This window comes from Balearica regulorum, chromosome 1, assembly GCF_011004875.1.
Source record: "Balearica regulorum gibbericeps isolate bBalReg1 chromosome 1, bBalReg1.pri, whole genome shotgun sequence".
Lineage (NCBI taxonomy): Eukaryota > Metazoa > Chordata > Aves > Gruiformes > Gruidae > Balearica > Balearica regulorum.
Genome location: NC_046184.1, coordinates 159,680,696 through 159,698,598, shown reverse-complemented (window position 1 = coordinate 159,698,598; position 17,903 = coordinate 159,680,696). Strand labels below are relative to the sequence as shown.

Sequence of the window (17,903 nt, the reverse complement as noted above, 5' to 3'; positions counted from 1 at the left end):
ATGACATGTTCAGCATGGTGCTAGAAAAGCTTTGCATTATTCAAAGTGCTGAATAATATACATGATAATGCATAATGGTGTTATATGGTAGGATTATTTTGTGGTATAAGTGACTTGTGCTCTGAGTATGAAGGCAAATTGTATTATTTTGTCCTTATTTTCGATGTAGCAGAATAGGCCTGGGGGGTACAGCGTGAAACGAGGAGGAACGGTAGCAGGCAAGGGTTTGGGTTTGGTTTTTTTTTTGAAGGCCACGATACACAGTGGCACCCTCTGCAATTTAGTTCTCTGTGCTTGTAATTATGGAGCAAAGCAAGCTCCCTACTGCACTCGAGGGCAGCCTCCCCTGACAGCTTCACTACCTCTAAGTGGAGGTCTCGCGCCTCGGATGGGTTAGCTGGTCCGTCACTGGGAATACCAGCACGGGGTGGAGACCGCCACAAACCTGATGCCTACAAGCCATACAATGCCACCCACTCAAGCCATGTGGCACCAGAAGCTCACACCTGCACTGAGGCATGGTGGACAAAGCATTTATAAATTTTAAGAGGCACTGCAGCCAACGACCTGTGGATGATGCTGGTGGGTTTATGAGCTCTGTCGATGGAAGTCTGTGCTGTGGATCCAAAGGTCTGAAGGCTTCTGAGAGGACATGTTGGGATTAGTGAGGTTCCCATTACCTGGGGTTTTCATTCCTGTTTTCCTCGTTTCCCCCTCCATCCATTTTGCTTACTTTAAATTTGCATGCAAATACATTTGTTGATATAACGCTAAGGTTGTAGAATCAACGTCGCAAACCCATGTTTGTTTTCACCAACACCCCTGCTTCATTCACAGCGTGCTACCCAGCTCCTGGAGCAAACATAGCTGATAGCAGCCACCATCCTAAAGCAATCCTGATCTGTTCCCAGCACAGCCTCCAGCCCATGGAGGAGTCCTGTGACAGGGGAAAAACCAACCACCACCCTTCTGTATTTAATACTTACCCCAGCGCACAGAATGGGCAGTGCAATTAAGGCTGCACAGATAACCTCAGCCCTGGCTGTTGTTCAGTTCTGAGTGTTTAAATTTGCAACTTCTGTTGAACATAGTGGTTTTGGAGCCCTAGGCTATAATTCACTGTAATACTGATATCTCCCTGCCTTGGCTCTTCCAAGAAAAGAAAAAAAAAATAAAAATAACCTCAAAGCAGCCACTGTCTAGGTGGGAACATTTCTCTTTTAAAATGTAGTCAAGTATTCTTTACAGCATTGTAGCCAAGAATCTAATTTCAACAATATCCTTTACAGGGTGGATTCTCCTCTGCCAGCTGGTGTTCCTAAGCTTAGTTATCGCTTTGCATCATCTCACAAGTACGTTCCCAGGCGAGCTGTGCTGTATGTACCTGCGGATGATGAAAAGAAGATACAAAAAATCCCATCACTAAATGTAGATTGTGCGGTGCTGGACTGTGAAGATGGCGTGGCTCTGAACAGAAAGGTAATTAAAAATTATCTGTGTGATACAATCAGAGCTAAAGAGAACGTGTGGAAAAACATTGCCTTTGCCTTGGGGAAGCGACAACCAGAGAGACAAAGATAAATCTTAAGATAGACAAAGTAATGTAACGGTGATGGGCTTTGTGAAGTTGTTGGGAAAATCTGCTTACCCAAAACTGAAAGAGATCCCGTTTGAGTAAGTGGGGAGGGAGTTTTGTAGTAATACAGAGCTGGGTGTAAGCTCTCATTACAGAAAAGTGGGAGATACTGTTGTTATCACTGCTTATTTCTTAAGGAAGAAGGAAAAATGGTCTGTGAGAAGAGAAGCAGGAAAGGAAGAGTTAGTTCAGAATCACCAGGTGGGGGTTTTGTTGTTGAAACGAAAGCATCTTCAGGTTGTGAGCAAAACAGTGTGGGTTTGGGTTCAAGTCATGGGCTGTTTAGAGAGATTTACTTACTGGGCTTTTTGGAAGAAGCACTGTTAGGGATGTTTCTGAAGGAAGGAGAAGTTACAGCCTGAGTGCACCAGGGTTTGCAGGGCAGTTTAGATTGAAGGAGCTGCAAGAAAGCAGGCATGGAGAGCAGCGTGGCATGGGTTAAGCACCAGTGCCAAGTTTTGTTGACGTGGAATTGTGAAAGAAGAGAGAGTGATCTAACATACATTCAGTTTTGCTTGCAAGCAAATTTTTTAAATATCTGAAAATAACCATTTAAAAATGTTTCACATCTTAAACAACGTATATGAGAAACAGCTGTAAACATTTCCAAATGAAAGGTATTTCTAAACAGGATCATAAGTTTGTCATCATTTTTGCATCATTTTTATATTTGTCAGTTTTCCTGTCCATTTTACAGTGCTTCAAACTAGAGCAAACACTGTTTAGGGTTTGAGTATGAGTGTGTTGCCCAGGAAGTTGTGAAAATAGGCTTGAAAATTTAAACATGTCATCTCAAAACTGTGTGTGAAATTTTAGTCTTTTCTGTTTCTTGGGAGTTAATGCTTTCCAGAAGGACTCTCTTGGGTAGTGCTCTCTTTAACCTTCAGGTCTTTACAAGTATGTTGGAAAGAAAAAAGTTTACAGAGTTTGTGTATATATCTATTTTAGTTCTGAAAAGTGAAAATAGCATTGCTGAACGTTCATGTGTACTGCTGAAGACAGTTGGAAAACATTTTCCAATTGCTAAAATTCTATGTGGAAGACTAAGATTATATCTTGTGGCACCATGACTTAGTATTGTTTAGGTCGTATTTGGGAGGCTGCTGCTGTAAGAAGACACAAGACACAATTGTGTGTTAAACTGTAGTATTTGTAGGTGCAGCTTAATTTTATAAAACAAATCATTTATAGCAGAAGCACCTATTTGTAATAGAGGATGATAGCAAAACAAAATTTTATGATCAATGTGACAAAGTTGCTAGTAGTAATTCCTAAAGGGTGGTAAAATTCTAGCTCTGTTGAAGTGAAGGGGAATTATGCCACTGGGTATAAGATTTCAAAGAAATTAAGGGGAAAATCTGTAATAGGAACTTGAGATGACAGATGAGCCTCTGACTGAGCTTAAATGCAGAAAGGAAGCAGACAGGAGGTAGAAGTGGGGACAGGTGACCAAGGAGCAACATAGAGGTGTTGTCCAGGCACGTTGGGACAGAATGAGGAAGGTCAAAAGCAGAACATGATGAGCAGGACAAAGGACAAAAGTGGCTACTACAAGTGCATCAGCAGCAACTGGCCCAAGTGCAGCCAGCAGGTCCAGGGAAGGGGTCTCTCTCCTCCACTTGGATTTTAAGGGTCTCTCTGAGGGGGCTGTGCCCAGCTGTGGGCCCCAGGACAAGAGACAGACTGACCAACAGGAGGGAGCCCAGGAAAGGCCACCAAGGTAGTGATGGCGCAGGAGGAGAAGCTGAGGAGCTGGGATTGTTCATCCCGGAGAAGAGATAGCTGAGGGGGCTTCCGTGAAGGCTTTGCTGTCTGAGGGAAGCTGGATGGGTGGCAGAGCCAGGCTCTTTGCAGAGGAGCTCAACAGCAGGGCAAGAGCAATGGCCATAAGTTGCATGAGGGGAAATGCTGACTGGAGACAAAGGATACAGTTCTTCCCCATGCAGGTGGTCAAACACTGGAAAAGGTTGCCCAGAGCAGTGGTGCATCCTCCCTCCATGGGGGTATTCAAGCCTTGGCTGGATGGAGCCGTGATCAACCTGAGCAGTAGTTAGCCCTTCTTTGAGGAGGCAGATGGATGAGGTGGTCTCCTGAGGTCCCTTCCAACCTGAATTTAGACTATGTGATTGCATGATCTAGTAGCAAAGCATAATTCAAAGTGATTGGATGATTGAATTTCATTTTTAGATCTGCCACAGATACTCAGGAAGACTTTGAGACTTAGGTTCTGTGAATGTGAAGCTGAAATTATTATTGCTCTTGCAGCTTAATTTATTAATGTTTCTGAGATGTTTGGAGACTTTGCGTGAAAGATATGTCAAGAACATGCACTGAAGTACAGTATTCAGTGGCCTGTGGCAAATGAGTTATCTGAAACAGAAAAAAAAAACCAACAGTGGGAAACACAGCAACACTGAGTCTGTCCTTTAATCGTTATTTTTAAAACAAATAGTACTGATTAATTTGACTATTTCTTGCCATGTTTTATATCAATAAAAACGCTATTTATGGATTTTCTTGAAGCTGCTGCGGAAATGTTCAGGTTTGGGAAAATCAGGACCTGGCTGAAGGTTCACAGTGCCTTAGGCCAAACTTACCTGCCTACAGAAGGCCTTCACTTGCGTCAAGTCCAAGCAGCAAGTTTAAGCCATGTCTTACGAAGTCTGTTTTAACAAGATGCTGTGTGGTTTGTATTAGGATTAAGTTAGATTTGGAGAGATCAAGAATCTGGAGTGTCAGCAGCTCCATTTAATTGCTCATTTAGAGGGAAATGAGGAAGATAAGCTTCCTCTAACAAAAGTTGATAACATTTGCAAAACTGCATCTGGTTGCAGTAGCTGCTTTTGAAGCAGCAGTTGTAAATCAAAAAGCTTTAACTATTTTCTATACAATATTGTCTCTCAAAGAAATCTTGGAAGATTTCTGGTCTAGTGGAGGGTGTCCCTGCCCGTGACGGGGGGGGTTGGAACTAGATGATCTCTGAGGTCCCTTCCAACCCAAACCATTCTATGATTCTATGATTTCCTCCCCTGAACTCTTCCCCCACAATTAAGTTTTGTAATGGCTCACAGAGAGCACCAGAAGAGGGGGGCCCACACCCTAATCCACATACCATTGTGGTGCCTGCAGTTCTTACCTTCAAGAGCTACACTACTGACCATGATTTCAGGTGTCATCTGTTGATTTCTCCTTCTTGTCAATCTTTTTTTCTAGTTGATATTTTGACTAAATCAGAAAAAAACCCTTGCAGCACGAAGTTCACAAGGAGAAAATTTCTCAGCTTTTAAGGGGATCCAGTGGGAAGAAATGGCTAAAAAGCAAAATTACAGTATGCTGAATACTAAGCCTGCAAGTAGGATGAGAGCGGATCCTGGTGTGAACACATGGACACATGGGGCTTCTGCAGCCCCTTTGGGAGTGGACAGAACTATAGGAGCTCTTCAAAAATTCAGAATAGGGAAGATGATAGGAAGATATCCCAGTGTTGCTGAAAATTTCAGCCTTCTCTTACAGAATTAGCTTTAGTCTTGCTGAACAGAGCCTACTAGTCATGCTGACCTCAAATCCTGTTTGGGGCTCCACGCACTGTTTTTAGAGGTTCAAATGCATAGTGTCCACACAATGTGGACTGTCAGCTGCCTCTCCGGGTGTCTGACTCTGTGAGACACTGGGAATTTCTACAACAGAAATTTAGCTTTTGGTTGAGGGAAGAATTGAATACTGCTAAAGGGAAATTACTTTCCCTGAGCTACTATTCACAGATGAAGATAGGAGTTCTTCCCTACTGATGTACATGTAAAGTTTCTCCAGTGTTGCTATACATTTTAAAGAAATTACTCAGAATGGCTCACTTGGCAATATTATTAAGTGAACAGTTCAAACAGAAATTCTAAAACTATAAAATTAGAAATAATACAGATTGCAGCATTGATATGTTGCAAATGCACCACACTGTAGAGACATTTTGTGAAATGGTACAAAAATAGTCTATATCTATTTTAGCTCTTCACAGGAGAAGGCCTGAATATTCTTTCATTTTACTTGTAAAAAAGAAAAAGATAAAAAAGATCGCTACATCAACATGCTTGACTAAATCATAGAAGCCAGTAAGCTGAATTGCATGTTATGCCAGTGAAAGGTCTCTGTAGGAGCTGAGCTGTCTGAAGATATCTCGAGTGCTCTCAGCCAAGCCATCACTCCCTGGTGTAGCTTTCTCTGTAGACCTGTGTTACTCACCATGCTTCCATGTCAGGTGAACCTATTATCATGTGGAAAAGTTTCCTCTTCCTGTTGGAGAATGGAAGATTTCTATGCCAGTGCTTTCATTTTCCAAGGGCAGAGTGGGCTGAGATTTCATTGTTCAGTTCCCGTGGGTCTTGTGAGGTTACCACTCTTACAAGAGAGTTTTCTAGAACTGCATTTTTTTCAGCAGGATCCTGTCTTCAGTGCTGCTATTCTTCAGAGCATCCAGGAGGTGTTAGCTGCCAGGTCAGTCTAGCAAGAGACCAGTTGGAGCTGCTGCTTTAGTGTTTATCCCTCTTTCTGAGTCCTTGACAAGAGTTCTGGAACATTTTATTATAGAGTGGTTTGGGTTGGAAGGGACCTCAAAGATCATCTAGTTCCAACCCCCCTGCCATGGGCAGGGACACCCTCCACTAGACCACGTTGCCCAAAGCCCCATCCAACCTGGCCTTGAACACTGCCAGGGAGGGGGCATCCACAGCTTCTCTGGGCAACCTGTGCCAGTGCCTCACCGCCCTCACAGTAAAGCATTTCTTCCTTATATCTAATCTAAATCGACCCTTTTTTAGTTTAAAGTCATTCCCCCTTGTCCTATCACTCCACTCCCTGATAAACTGTCCCTCTCCAGCTTTCCTGTAGGCCCCTTCAGGTACTGGAAGGCTGCTGTAAGGTCTCCCCAGAGCCTTTTCTTCTGCAGGCTGAACAACCCCACCTCTCTCAGCCTGTCTTCATAGGAGAGGTGCTCCAGCTTTCTGATCAGCTTCATGGCCCTCCTCTGGACTCCCTCCAACATCTTCATGCCCTTCTTCTGTTGTGGATCCCAGAGCTGGATGCAGTACTCCAGATGGGGTCTCATGAGAGCAGAGTGGAGGGGGAGAATCACCTCCCTCGACCTGTTGGTCCCACTTCTTCTGATGCAGCCCAGGATACAGTTGGCTCTCCTGGCTGCAAGCGCACATTGCTGGGCCATGTTGAGCTTCTCATCAATCAATACCCCCAAGTCCTTCTCCTCGGGGCTGCTTTCAATCCATTCTCCACCCAACCTGTAGTTGTGCTTGGGATTGTCCTGACCCACGTGCAGGACCTTGCACTTGGCCTTGTTGAACTTCATGAGGTTCGCGCAGGCCCACCTCTCCAGCCTGTCAAGGTCCCTATGGATGGCATCCCTTCCCTCCAGTGTATCGACCACACCACACAGCTTGGTGTCGTCAGCAAACTTGCTGAGGGTGCACTCAATCCCACTGTCCATGTTGCCGACAAAGATGTTGAACAGTGCCGGTCCCAGTACCAACCCCTGAGGAACGCCACTCATCACTGGTCTCCACTTAGACATCGAGCCATTGACCACAACTCTTCGAGTGTGACTCCAGCCAATGCCTTATCCACCAAATAGTCCATCCGTCAAATCCATGTCTCTCCATTTTAGAGACAAGGATGTTGTGCGGGACAGTATCAGATGCTTTGCACAAGTCCAGGTAGATGATGTCAGTTGCCCTTCCCTTATCCACCAATGCTGTAACCCCGTAGAAGGCCACCAAGTTTGTCAGGCACGATTTGCCCTTAGTGAAGCCATGTTGACTGTACCAATCACGTCCTTATTTTCCATGTGCCTTAGCAGAGATTCCAGGAGGATCTGCTCCACGATCTTGCCAGGCACAGGGGTGAGACTGACCGGCCTGTAGTTCCCTGGGTCTTCCTTTCTTTCCCTTTTTAAAAATGGGGGTTATGTTTCCCCTCTTCCAGTCTGCGGGAACTTCGCCGGACTGCCAGGACTTCTCATATATGGTGGATAGTGGCTTGGCCACTTCATCCACCAGTTCCCTCAGGACCCGCAGATGCATCTCATCAGGTCCCATGGACTTGTGCACCTTCAGATTCCTTAGGTGGTCTCAAACCTGATCTCCTACAGTCATGCCTCCAAACCAGTGTTATTAGTGGCTTTATCTTTATCAAGATCAGAAGGATGGTTTTGAATAATCGTGATATAATAGAACCTTACTTTGTAGCTCTCTTTAACATGCCATCAGGCCAGCCAGGGCACAGTACCTTCTGACAAGGATGACCTTTGAAAATTATCTTAGGCACATTTTGAAGGGGTAGGATTCAGCGTTTTTTTTCCATGAGGAATGCCAGTGTTATAATTAGGAATCAAAAAATCACCCCATCTTTCCCCCCCCACTCTGTCACATTTTTTTATATCAGAGGTGTAAAAACAATCTCTTGGAGCATACATATGGCTGTGAAACATCTGTGCCGTCCTCTGACATAAAACACTTGAAAAGATGAACTTTCGTTGTTGCTACTCTAGAACTAAATAGATCTCATTTATCCAATAGAAGTTCAAGGCTGGACTGTAAAATTATGTAGGACCAATTAGGGTTTAAGTTCCTAAGCCCTTTTTGCCGTGAATTGTGATTGTATCGCTTTGTCTCTTTAAAAAGAAGTTGCTCTCTCTTCCAGTACTTGTGCAACAGAAGCTGGTCGGGAGGAAGCTTCAGCTCTGTCCTCTCATCCCTTCCTCAAGAGGGGAAACGGCAGCCCCTCTGCAGTGAGGGGAAGTTTGGTTTGGCTGAGAGGATGGATGGGGAAGGACCTATTTTGCTTATCCACAGCATGGCCTCTTAGGGTCATAGCATAAATGTGTTCCTACTTAATATCTTGTAGCAGCCAGTTAAAAGATCATTGCTGTGCTGTGCCACAGAAGAAAAAAATGCAATTAATTCTTTTGAATCGTCTGTTTTTAAAAATAGGATTAAAGCCTGACCACTTTTCAAACTGTTCCATTATGAATAACGCATACGTAAGAGATGACTCTGGGTTCATTACAGTTAAGAGCAGATCATCCGCATACATGCTGATTTTATGGAGATTTCTCCCCATGAGAATGCCTCCTCCATCTCTCCAGTGATCTGATCCTGGGGTCAGAACAAACAGCACGCTGGCGAGAGCGCATCTTTGCCTACCATTTTTCCCCTAATCTGAGGCCTTCTGACCTTTTTATTCCTTATCATTGATGAGAAGAGATTCTCGCATGTAAAATAACACTTCAACTAAATTTGAGGGTGGAGATAAATACATAAAATGGGTCAGCATGGTATACAAAAAAATCCTAGGCTTTCCTTATTGAAATGCATTTCCTTATTGATCTTATTGAAGGCTTTTACAGTATCAGTGGAAAAAAGCTGCAGTTGGTTTCCATAAATCTCTAGCTACTTCAATTAAAATCAACAGTTTTCCTGTATTATGTGATGATAATCTTTTTTTTTTAATAAAGCCAAGTTGGTTAGGATTTATCAATGCCATAGGTATTTCTCTAGGCTCATAGTGAGAATGTTAGCTAGTACTTCATAGGCACAGTTGCATGAAACATTGATAACTAGGTTATTTTACCAGGTCTTTGCTTTATTTATAATAAATTAGTACTGTACCTAATTGTATTCCTCCTACAGGGAGAAGGCTTGCTGATAAAGTGTGTAGAGAATGATTAAATGTACACAGGCGCGTAGTAGGGTGACTTCTCTTCAAAAGATGCACAAAATTAAAATGGGAATGCTGCTTTCCCCGGTGGCTTGCCATTATTAAAAGTCTCAGTAGCATGGGAAATTTCTTCTGTAGGAATTGGGGAATCCAAAAGTCTCTCTGGTTTATTGTAGGGAAGCTGAACTGTACAGTGAAACTCTGCAAGGCCTTTTTGATCCTTGAAGAGTTCTGATGAATATACATTTTTATGAAAGTTGTAAAGTGTTTTCATTTCCTTATTAATCCCACCATGGTCCTGGAAGAACTGCCACTCCTGAGTGGTAACTGTGACAATAAAAGTTTTTGTTCCTATTGTTTTACTTTACAAGCCAATCATCTTCCTTACATAAAGATTGAGGATTCATAAGGACGATCACAATATTCAGCAATTTTCTTCTTAATGAGCTCAGTAATGCCTGTGTCTCTTTGAGCAGAGCCTTTGAATTGCCAGTTATTTCTTTTCCACTGATTCAGATGTATCCAATTAAGTTTGACTTGGGCATGTTCTGATATAACTATTACTACTGGCAGAATGGCATCTAGAAACTTAGGGAAAATGTCTTGACTCAGTATTCACAGGGATTTCAGGCAGAAATACATTAATAAACCTGGGAAAATATTTTAAAACTTACAGTTAATGTTTGTATGGACTTGGAATTCACAGTACTTCAACTCTTCGTTGCGCCGTCCACTGTCCACAGGCACATCAGCACACCTGGGTACTAAAGGCTAATTGCAGGACTAGAGGTCATGTATTGCTACACATTTCTGGACCAGTTTTCAATATTTCATCTGGTTTTGTAGCAGGAAGGATCTGGCTGTGCAGCCAGTGAGCATCCAGCACTTAGTTTGAAGGGAGCCATTGAGTTTCAAGTGTGCTACGGAAAATCAAGCCAATACAAAAAAGTTAAGTATACACGTGTAGCTTAGAAACAATCCATTGGATTAAATTTAGGCAGACTTTTGTTTCTATGCAGAGCCATGCATTGGGTTGTGTAGGCAGGGCTGCAGTGGTACTGGGGCATGAGCAAAACATAAAGGTACTGCCCAAATCAGTGACAGGGGTTCTCAGCACTCAATGCCATTTGCTCCAGGTCTCCTTTGCCTTTTTGTTGTCTGTGAGCAGGCAGAGAAATATGTTTGTATGTCCAAGTTTCTATTGCAATTAATCTTGAAACCTAGTCTTGAACCTAAGACTCCATTGTGCTCGTAACCAGTAGGCCACCCTGCTTATTATTCCACATTGCAAGGGCCACATTTTGAAAACACAGAGGCAGACTAAGCGTGAAGAAACCCACAGCCCTATTAATAGGGACGTGGATCAGAAAGTGGTAGGACACAATGAATACAGCATTTGCCCTCTTTGATAAACTTTTCCACAAGGTATCTCTACAGTCAAGGTAGTGGTCTAGTGGACCTTTGGTCTGATTTAGGTAAGATAGGTAGGTAAGGGAAAGCAGAAATGCGCAGTATTTTTCCCAGTGCATTGGTGCCATCAAAGCTGGACCTGTCCCAGGATGGTAAGAAGTGGAGGGAACCTTAGAGATATTCAGAAGATTATGGGCAACATCTGTGGTTTATTTTACCAAACTGTTACCTGGGGCTTAGTAGTATTATTAGGTAGCAAAACAAGGAAGTGTGGTGGGATGCTGGGTAAGAGAAAGGTATTTTCGATGTCAGATGGTGGAACAGCATAGCTGTACACATGGAAGTTGTAGATGAGGATGGGGATGTGTGGTCATGACTAGGCTTGGGAACCTTGGTAGGTGTCAGCTGAAAGCATGATAATTAACCTCTGTACCTTTGGTTTCATCTCTTATTCTTCTGGAGACCAGAGGCAAGGACCCTAGCACTCAGTGGTGGAAACTGAACCACCAAGACTTACGTGGAAGTTTCATTTCCTTCCACTGTAGGTCCAATTAGCAGGAGGCCACAATACTTATGACACTGCAGATTCTGCAGTCCTTATTCAGACAAAGTTTCTCAATGAATAAGGACATTTGTGTCTAAATGAGTAATTTGGGATTAAGCCCTTCAGGAGTTCGATCTTCTTCCTCCTATACTCTGCTATACATTGAATTGAAGGCATGTGTGCTGTGCTAGTTGCAGGACACACTATTCCAAAAACAAGCATAGAACTATCTAAACCCAGCCTTTTATTTCCACCACGAACTAAGCCATCATGCCATGACGTCCCTTCTACTTAAAGTGGAGTAATTTATCTCTGTTCAACAGAAGAAAAACACATGGATTACAATTGCCTGAAGCCCTGGTTTTTACATATTCTGTGAATGACTTTCCTCTCTGAATTGTGAAAAGGCTGTATGCTAAACAGTGCTTTATACACCAAAAGAATACACTTTCATGGAACGGGCTGGTACACAAAATAGCTACAAAACCACATCGCTGGCTTACTGCAACTGGAGACCATCCAGAGCCATGAATTCATTGTGCACTCACATACCAGAACAGTACAGAATAGTACAAATGATACGCAAACTCTTGTGATTTTTTCTAGTCCCTGTCGTAAAAGTCGTAATAAACAGGGACAGAGCATTAGGAAGTATATGCATTTGTTTATTCACATCTAAACCTGCGTAGCTCTGCTGGCTATGTAGCATGCAGCAGGCTCCAGGGGCACAAAAGTTCTTAATGTGTCCCCAGGTTGCACATGGCCATGCACAGAGTTTGGGCTTCCAACCAAGGAATTCTTTTGCAAAGAAGCAAAAAAAATGACGATTTTTTTTCCTCATTTCGGTTAAGTCAAAACACCTAGCTGCATTTGAAAGTTGCTGTTTTGACAGTGCTTTTTATGTATGTATGGAGCATGTGCAGTTGTTAGCACATCTAAATGCATTGACTGAAGTATGTTGTATATCTGTCTCCAAAGACAAATGCACACATCTGCAAATCCAGCGTACTACAGATTTGGATGTTAACGTAAGCTGCTCTGCTGAAATTGCCCATCTTTCCTTTTGGCTACGAGTATCACAAGGGAGACTATGAGCTGCTGTCTTGGTTATCAATAAGGAAAGTGATAAACTGACTGTGGAGTCTGAGTAGCACCTTGCATCTTTTCTGAAAGGATAAATAAAATGTTAGTGTTTTCTGAGTTTGACTACAATTTCTAACTTTAAAGCAGCTTGGTTGCTCTGAGATTGCTGTTTCAACTCCTGAATAACATAGTGCTGTCTACTGTGGATCACTGTAATAGCTCTTTTTGCTATCCTTCTTTCACAGCAGTGCGTTAGGGCTACCCTCTCCAGAACAATGTACTTGCCAGTTATTACCTCTTTAAGGCTGGGGAAAAAGAATTGTAAATATTTTTCTTCATTTCTGATCACTGAGCTCCAGAAGCCCGTAAATCCTTGTGTTGTTCCTCATTTGGGAGCAAATGGTTGTAAAGATCCTGGCTGTTCATTTGTTCATTTTAGGATCATTATAAACCATGGCTTGCTCGTTCTTTCCTCCTTACTTATTACAGTCTCTTACTAGATTGCATCAAAATAGCTGCTCCTATGCCAGGCTTGAGATGATAACTTCATCTTCTGAGGTTTCACAATACAATTGTGCATTAAAAGGGGATACATTGAACAAATTGGTATTTTCTTCCAGCTTAGTCAGGTTATTTGGTTACACTGTAAACTTTGATTCCACACAGACCCAATCTTCCACTCATTAACCAATTATTTTTAGATAGAATAATTATAGATCATAATTTAGTATGCATTTTCTTGAGAAAAAGGGCAAATTAATACATGTAAACATGGGTAAATCTATTTAAATAAACTGTCCACAAAATCCGTACAATATGTAAACAACATTTGTTATGCCTTGGAGATAGCATATGATTGGACTCGTGAGACCCTGTTTATCCTACTGAACAGTTTCTTTTATAACTTCAAAGGGAATTTTATATATTTATGGCAATAGCAGGGTGTTAAGTGTAGCTAGACAGAAATTATACCTCAGCTATTTAGTTAATGCCAATAGGGATTAAATTAGATTTTATAGCTGTTAGTAGAAGTCTGTTTTGCAGCTAACAAGTGGGATTTTTAAATCCTGGAAAGCATAATCCTATTATAAAACTGGCAGCTGAATTAACATTATCTAGGAAGCAAGTCTTCACGGATTAACATTTTTTGACATTAACAAAGAAAAACTAATGCTACAGGGATATTAGATGCTTTTCCCAAAAGTAGGAAAAAAAGGAAAGTGAATATAGGACAAGATAAATGGCACAAATACTGCAGAAAGGAAAAATGGAGTGAAATATGTATGAGAAATGAAATCTGGGAGTGGCCATGTTCTGCCTCAAATACAAAAGAAATACACAGGCTAGGAAAAGGCTCCACAATTGGTAATTCATATGTTAGCCCACGCATTGATTTATAGGTGCCTTGCGACTACTTCACAGTTATCCAACATGAGCGTGGGATAGCCACAAAGGCCTTTCCCTGTCCTGAGGGCTGAGGTCTTTGCGTTCCAGCTAGATGCTACAGGAGCCGAGGACTGGCAGCACTGCAGAAGAGACGCATGTCCCTTTACTGGACAGGCCTATAAAGTTGTTCCACAGAGACCCTGATGAAGTTCTCCTTACACACCTGGAAGGACAGTTATGGGACAGCTGCTGTAAGCAGTGGTACAGGAGATGAGTGGGGCACTGAGCTTGCTTGTCTTGCAATGTCTTATTCTAGGCATTGATAGATTAAAGAGGCTGAAGGCAAGCTGTAAGGGTATATGCCATGTCATATTTCAATTAAGAAATCTTTGTCCCCATCACAATTGCAGAGCAAACCTTTTATTACTTAAAATTGAAAAGTACACATCTTCTTTTAATTATTTTAAAAGCTCTGTGTTTAGAATCTGAGCCCTTATTCACAGCTGCAGCACTAAAATAATGAAAGTAGTATTTTGTTGTTTGGAGGATTAAGAGGAATCCACTTGATAAACGTATCGGTCGCAAAAACATGCTGAGCAATTTCTTCCAGACTTTGTTACATCATATTCGGTGCTGTTGATCCAGTACAGATTTTACTATAACAGGATCTGTTGGCTGCCATCTTGTCTCACAAATTTCTTCTTTCTTATCAAACAGAGAATTTCATTAATTACTAACGAGAGCTAAACTGAAACAATTTGTTCTAACTTTGCCTTCCAACCTCCCAATCTCTTGGTTCAAGTAAAGCAGAACTAGGTCTGACTCGCTGTCAGACTGGGGTTTTGTTATCAGAGATTTAACTGTGGCTTTGCAAACCTAATACATGGCTTCACGGGTTGATTCTTGGTTTGCTGCTTTTGAAATGCTGCATTTTTCCTCCTTGTGGGTTGCTACTTTAACCATGATTACTTACTGGCTTACATTTTTAGCGAGCATTTTTTCTGCCAGAGCGTGTGCGTAGAGCAATCATTGCTGTGGTTAAATCCATTACCAGAGGTGTGGCTGTGACTGCCTTAAGGGCTTTATTAAATCATGGTTGTGTAACATAGACTTTACCCTGCAAAGAATATAACAACATCTAAGCTGTGGAAATAGTGTGAAATTTCTAAGTTGCCAAACTGTCCTCCTCTGAAGTTACTGCCATGAGGAAGAACCTTGGCACCGTTATGTCAGTGGGAAAACTCGCACCATTTGGCATCAACAGGACCAAGATTTATCCCCCGCTGTGTGCGTGTTACACCAAAGATAATGAACCCTAGTGGGAATTGGAAATAGTTGCTTGCTCTCTGTTGTGGCTCTTTTTCAAAAATCTGTCCCCCAAATGCTTCCCCCCCCCGCCCCCCCATGTAGAAGCATGCAACAGTCCGTAAGCCTGGTGCTTTAAAGCACACGGGTATCTTTTAGCCATTGCCACAGCCCTCTGAAGTGCTGGGCACCTTAGGAGAAATGGGAGTAGAAGATGCCTGTGATTTCTCACATCAGAAAGGATATGAATTTGATGTCTCCCAGAAGTGCATGGTCCTTAGATAAAGGACCTATCTTTTCTTCCCCCCTTAAGTAATGAGGGTAACTACTATATCCTATAGCATTTTAAAGTTTGTTTCCAGTTTTGCTGTCTGGGTTGGAAAGTATACAGATTTGGCCAGTAAGACTTGGGTTGTTTTTACAGCATTTGGCTAGCTCCTCAGCTTGTGTAACTAGGTTTAGCTCTTCATTTTTCACATGGTGATGCAGCAGGTGAAGTAACTCTCAACTGAGATATGAGAAAGATTATATGGGAAGAGAGAGTTACATGACCAGGGAGTTGCATCTGTATCACCTGGCTGGACACTCATCATCTGCTTCCAGTCTCTGGAAGAGAGAGATGGAGATGCAGGGAGGTGATGTGGTTACTGAGCACAGCACCTTTCATTCTCCAGGTGACCCTGCGCCTGCTATGGCAATGCTGCTTCACTGTGCACCTGAAGAGCTCACTGAATCGGGAGGGACGGGTGAGGGACACTTGGCTCGGCCACCCAGTGCTGTTGCATCTGAGTAGGTTTTTTCCTAGAGTAGATGCTTTGTAGGGGCTCATTCGGGGCCAGCCTGTGGAAAACAGCAGCAACAGCGCCTGAGCATTGCCAGTCAGGGTACCTGATCTCAGAATTTGGCTTCATTTTGTTGTCAAATTTGCTGATCATCAGTGAGGTACACTGGAAGTGCTGAAAAGAAAAAGCAGTGCCCAGAAATGTGATGTTGGGTTGTGGGTTTCCGTGCTTGAGGCTGCTACAAGTGGCCCTGCACACACATGCTTGATTTTGTAGCTGGGGGGGACTCACACACTGAGCAACCTCTGAGCAGCGCTTGATGTGACTTGACAGAAACTAGCAGAAAGAGCAACTGGCTCTTAGCCTGTGAGGGCGATCCCGATCCCCGGTCAGCAGCATCCCCTCTTCCTATGTCTGTCTCTTCACAGAGGTGTATTTGGTGCTACATAGCAAAGTGCTGAGCAGCTCATGCCTTCCTGGGGGTGACATTCCCTGCAGGAAGAGCAACAATGCTTTGCTGTAAGATCAGCCAGCGGGCTGAAGAGGTCTCAAAGATCTCCCCTTTCTTTTGCGGTTGAAGCTCTGAGCTTTCTCTGTGCTGCTAAGGGAGAGCAGACCCACAAGGACCACCCTTCCAGGCTGTATGGTCTTGGCGAGCAGCCTCCTGACTGGGATCAAAAAATATAATGATAATATGCATGTTGTGCATATTTAACACGTACCTCTGAGCACTGAAGACCAGGGAGTAGCCAAGAGAGGATCTCTGTGAGCTGGTTGTGCCACACTGCAGCTGAAGGTAAGGAGGCTCTTTTCCAATGTGCTCCAGGAGTTGGTGAGCTGGTAATTTGGACGGGGGGTGAGGAAACACTAGTGAAACAAATGAGGCCTCTTGGAGGGACAGTGTCACAAAGCAGCAGCTTCTCAGCTCAAAGAAGTCTTGCCTGGGATTTCACACAGGGCTGCCTATAGGCCCTTTTTTGACTGTTGCTGTTGAAGAAAATAGGACTTGTGATACCTTTTAAATGGGCAAGTTACATGCAGGAAGCTGCCGAGTCATCAGCCGCTGGCTTTTTCACACCCAGAACTCCGCAAGTGCTTAGTAAAGTTAGTATGTATAGTAAATCTGCCATGGCTATCCTGCCTGATTCCTTGAGTGAAGCACAGCATTTATTGAATTGTGGGGGTTTTTTTGTTCTACTGGTAAATGTATCTGGCAGGGGAAACTAGGACCTCCATTTCGGATCATTTGTTGGAGGCTTTTCTGTGGTAACAGAAGTATTCAGCTGGAGGAGCCATCATCATCAAGTTCAGCCCTCTGATCTGAAGCAGGATGAAGCCTTCCCAAAGCACCCGGATGGATGTTTCTGTAACCTGTTGTAGAGAGGGCCTACAGGGTCTCTGGTCCCCCTGATGTCTACTCAGGATTTTCTAATAGTTTAACTTAAATGTTACTTTCAGCAATTGAGATAGATTTTGCTGTCCATGATCACTTACAGAAAGAAAAGCAGAAATCTGTAACCCTTTCCTATAAAACATTATTCTGTGTATTGAATTGTTATTATTGTCTCCTACAGACTTTCTCGTTAGTGAAAGTGACTGCATATCCTCCAGCTTTTTGTAACAGGAGGTGCCTGAACATCTCATCAGTTGTCTTGTATGCTTGTGGACTCTCTCCAATCTTTTCTTCATTTCTGGTCCCCAAAACTGGATATTTCAACTGAGCTCTTATAATTGCAACATAAAACAGTGCAATTACTTGCTATTTTATTATGTATGATGTTCCTGTTAATATATTTCCAGAACTGGCTTTGTCCTTTTTTGTAATAACACTGCAGTGGTGGCAGTCATTCACTTCAACATACTACTCAATGCATTTTCAGCTGTTTCTGCCTCTATATGTCTGTCTCATATGTGGTATTGTTCTATCTTTTTCACTTTTTACTGTCTATCCAGTCTGAGAATCTCTTTGCATCTCCCTCCAAATTACATGTCTCTGAAGATACTGAAAATCTAATCTTTCTTGCACTACCCGAGTTTT

At 42.8% G+C, this 17,903-nt stretch overlaps 1 protein-coding gene across 2 annotated transcripts in view; it reads left to right on the top strand.

Annotated features, from left to right (window-relative positions):
* The window catches only part of CLYBL (citramalyl-CoA lyase), a 176,315-nt gene that overhangs the window by 89,200 nt on the left and 69,212 nt on the right, over nucleotides 1-17,903 (top strand). For both annotated transcript variants that reach the window (XM_075741286.1, XM_075741298.1), the window contains exon 2: nucleotides 1,290-1,479. In XM_075741286.1, coding sequence (XP_075597401.1) covers nucleotides 1,290-1,479 — 190 coding nt within the window. The remainder of the gene's footprint in view (nucleotides 1-1,289; nucleotides 1,480-17,903) is intronic.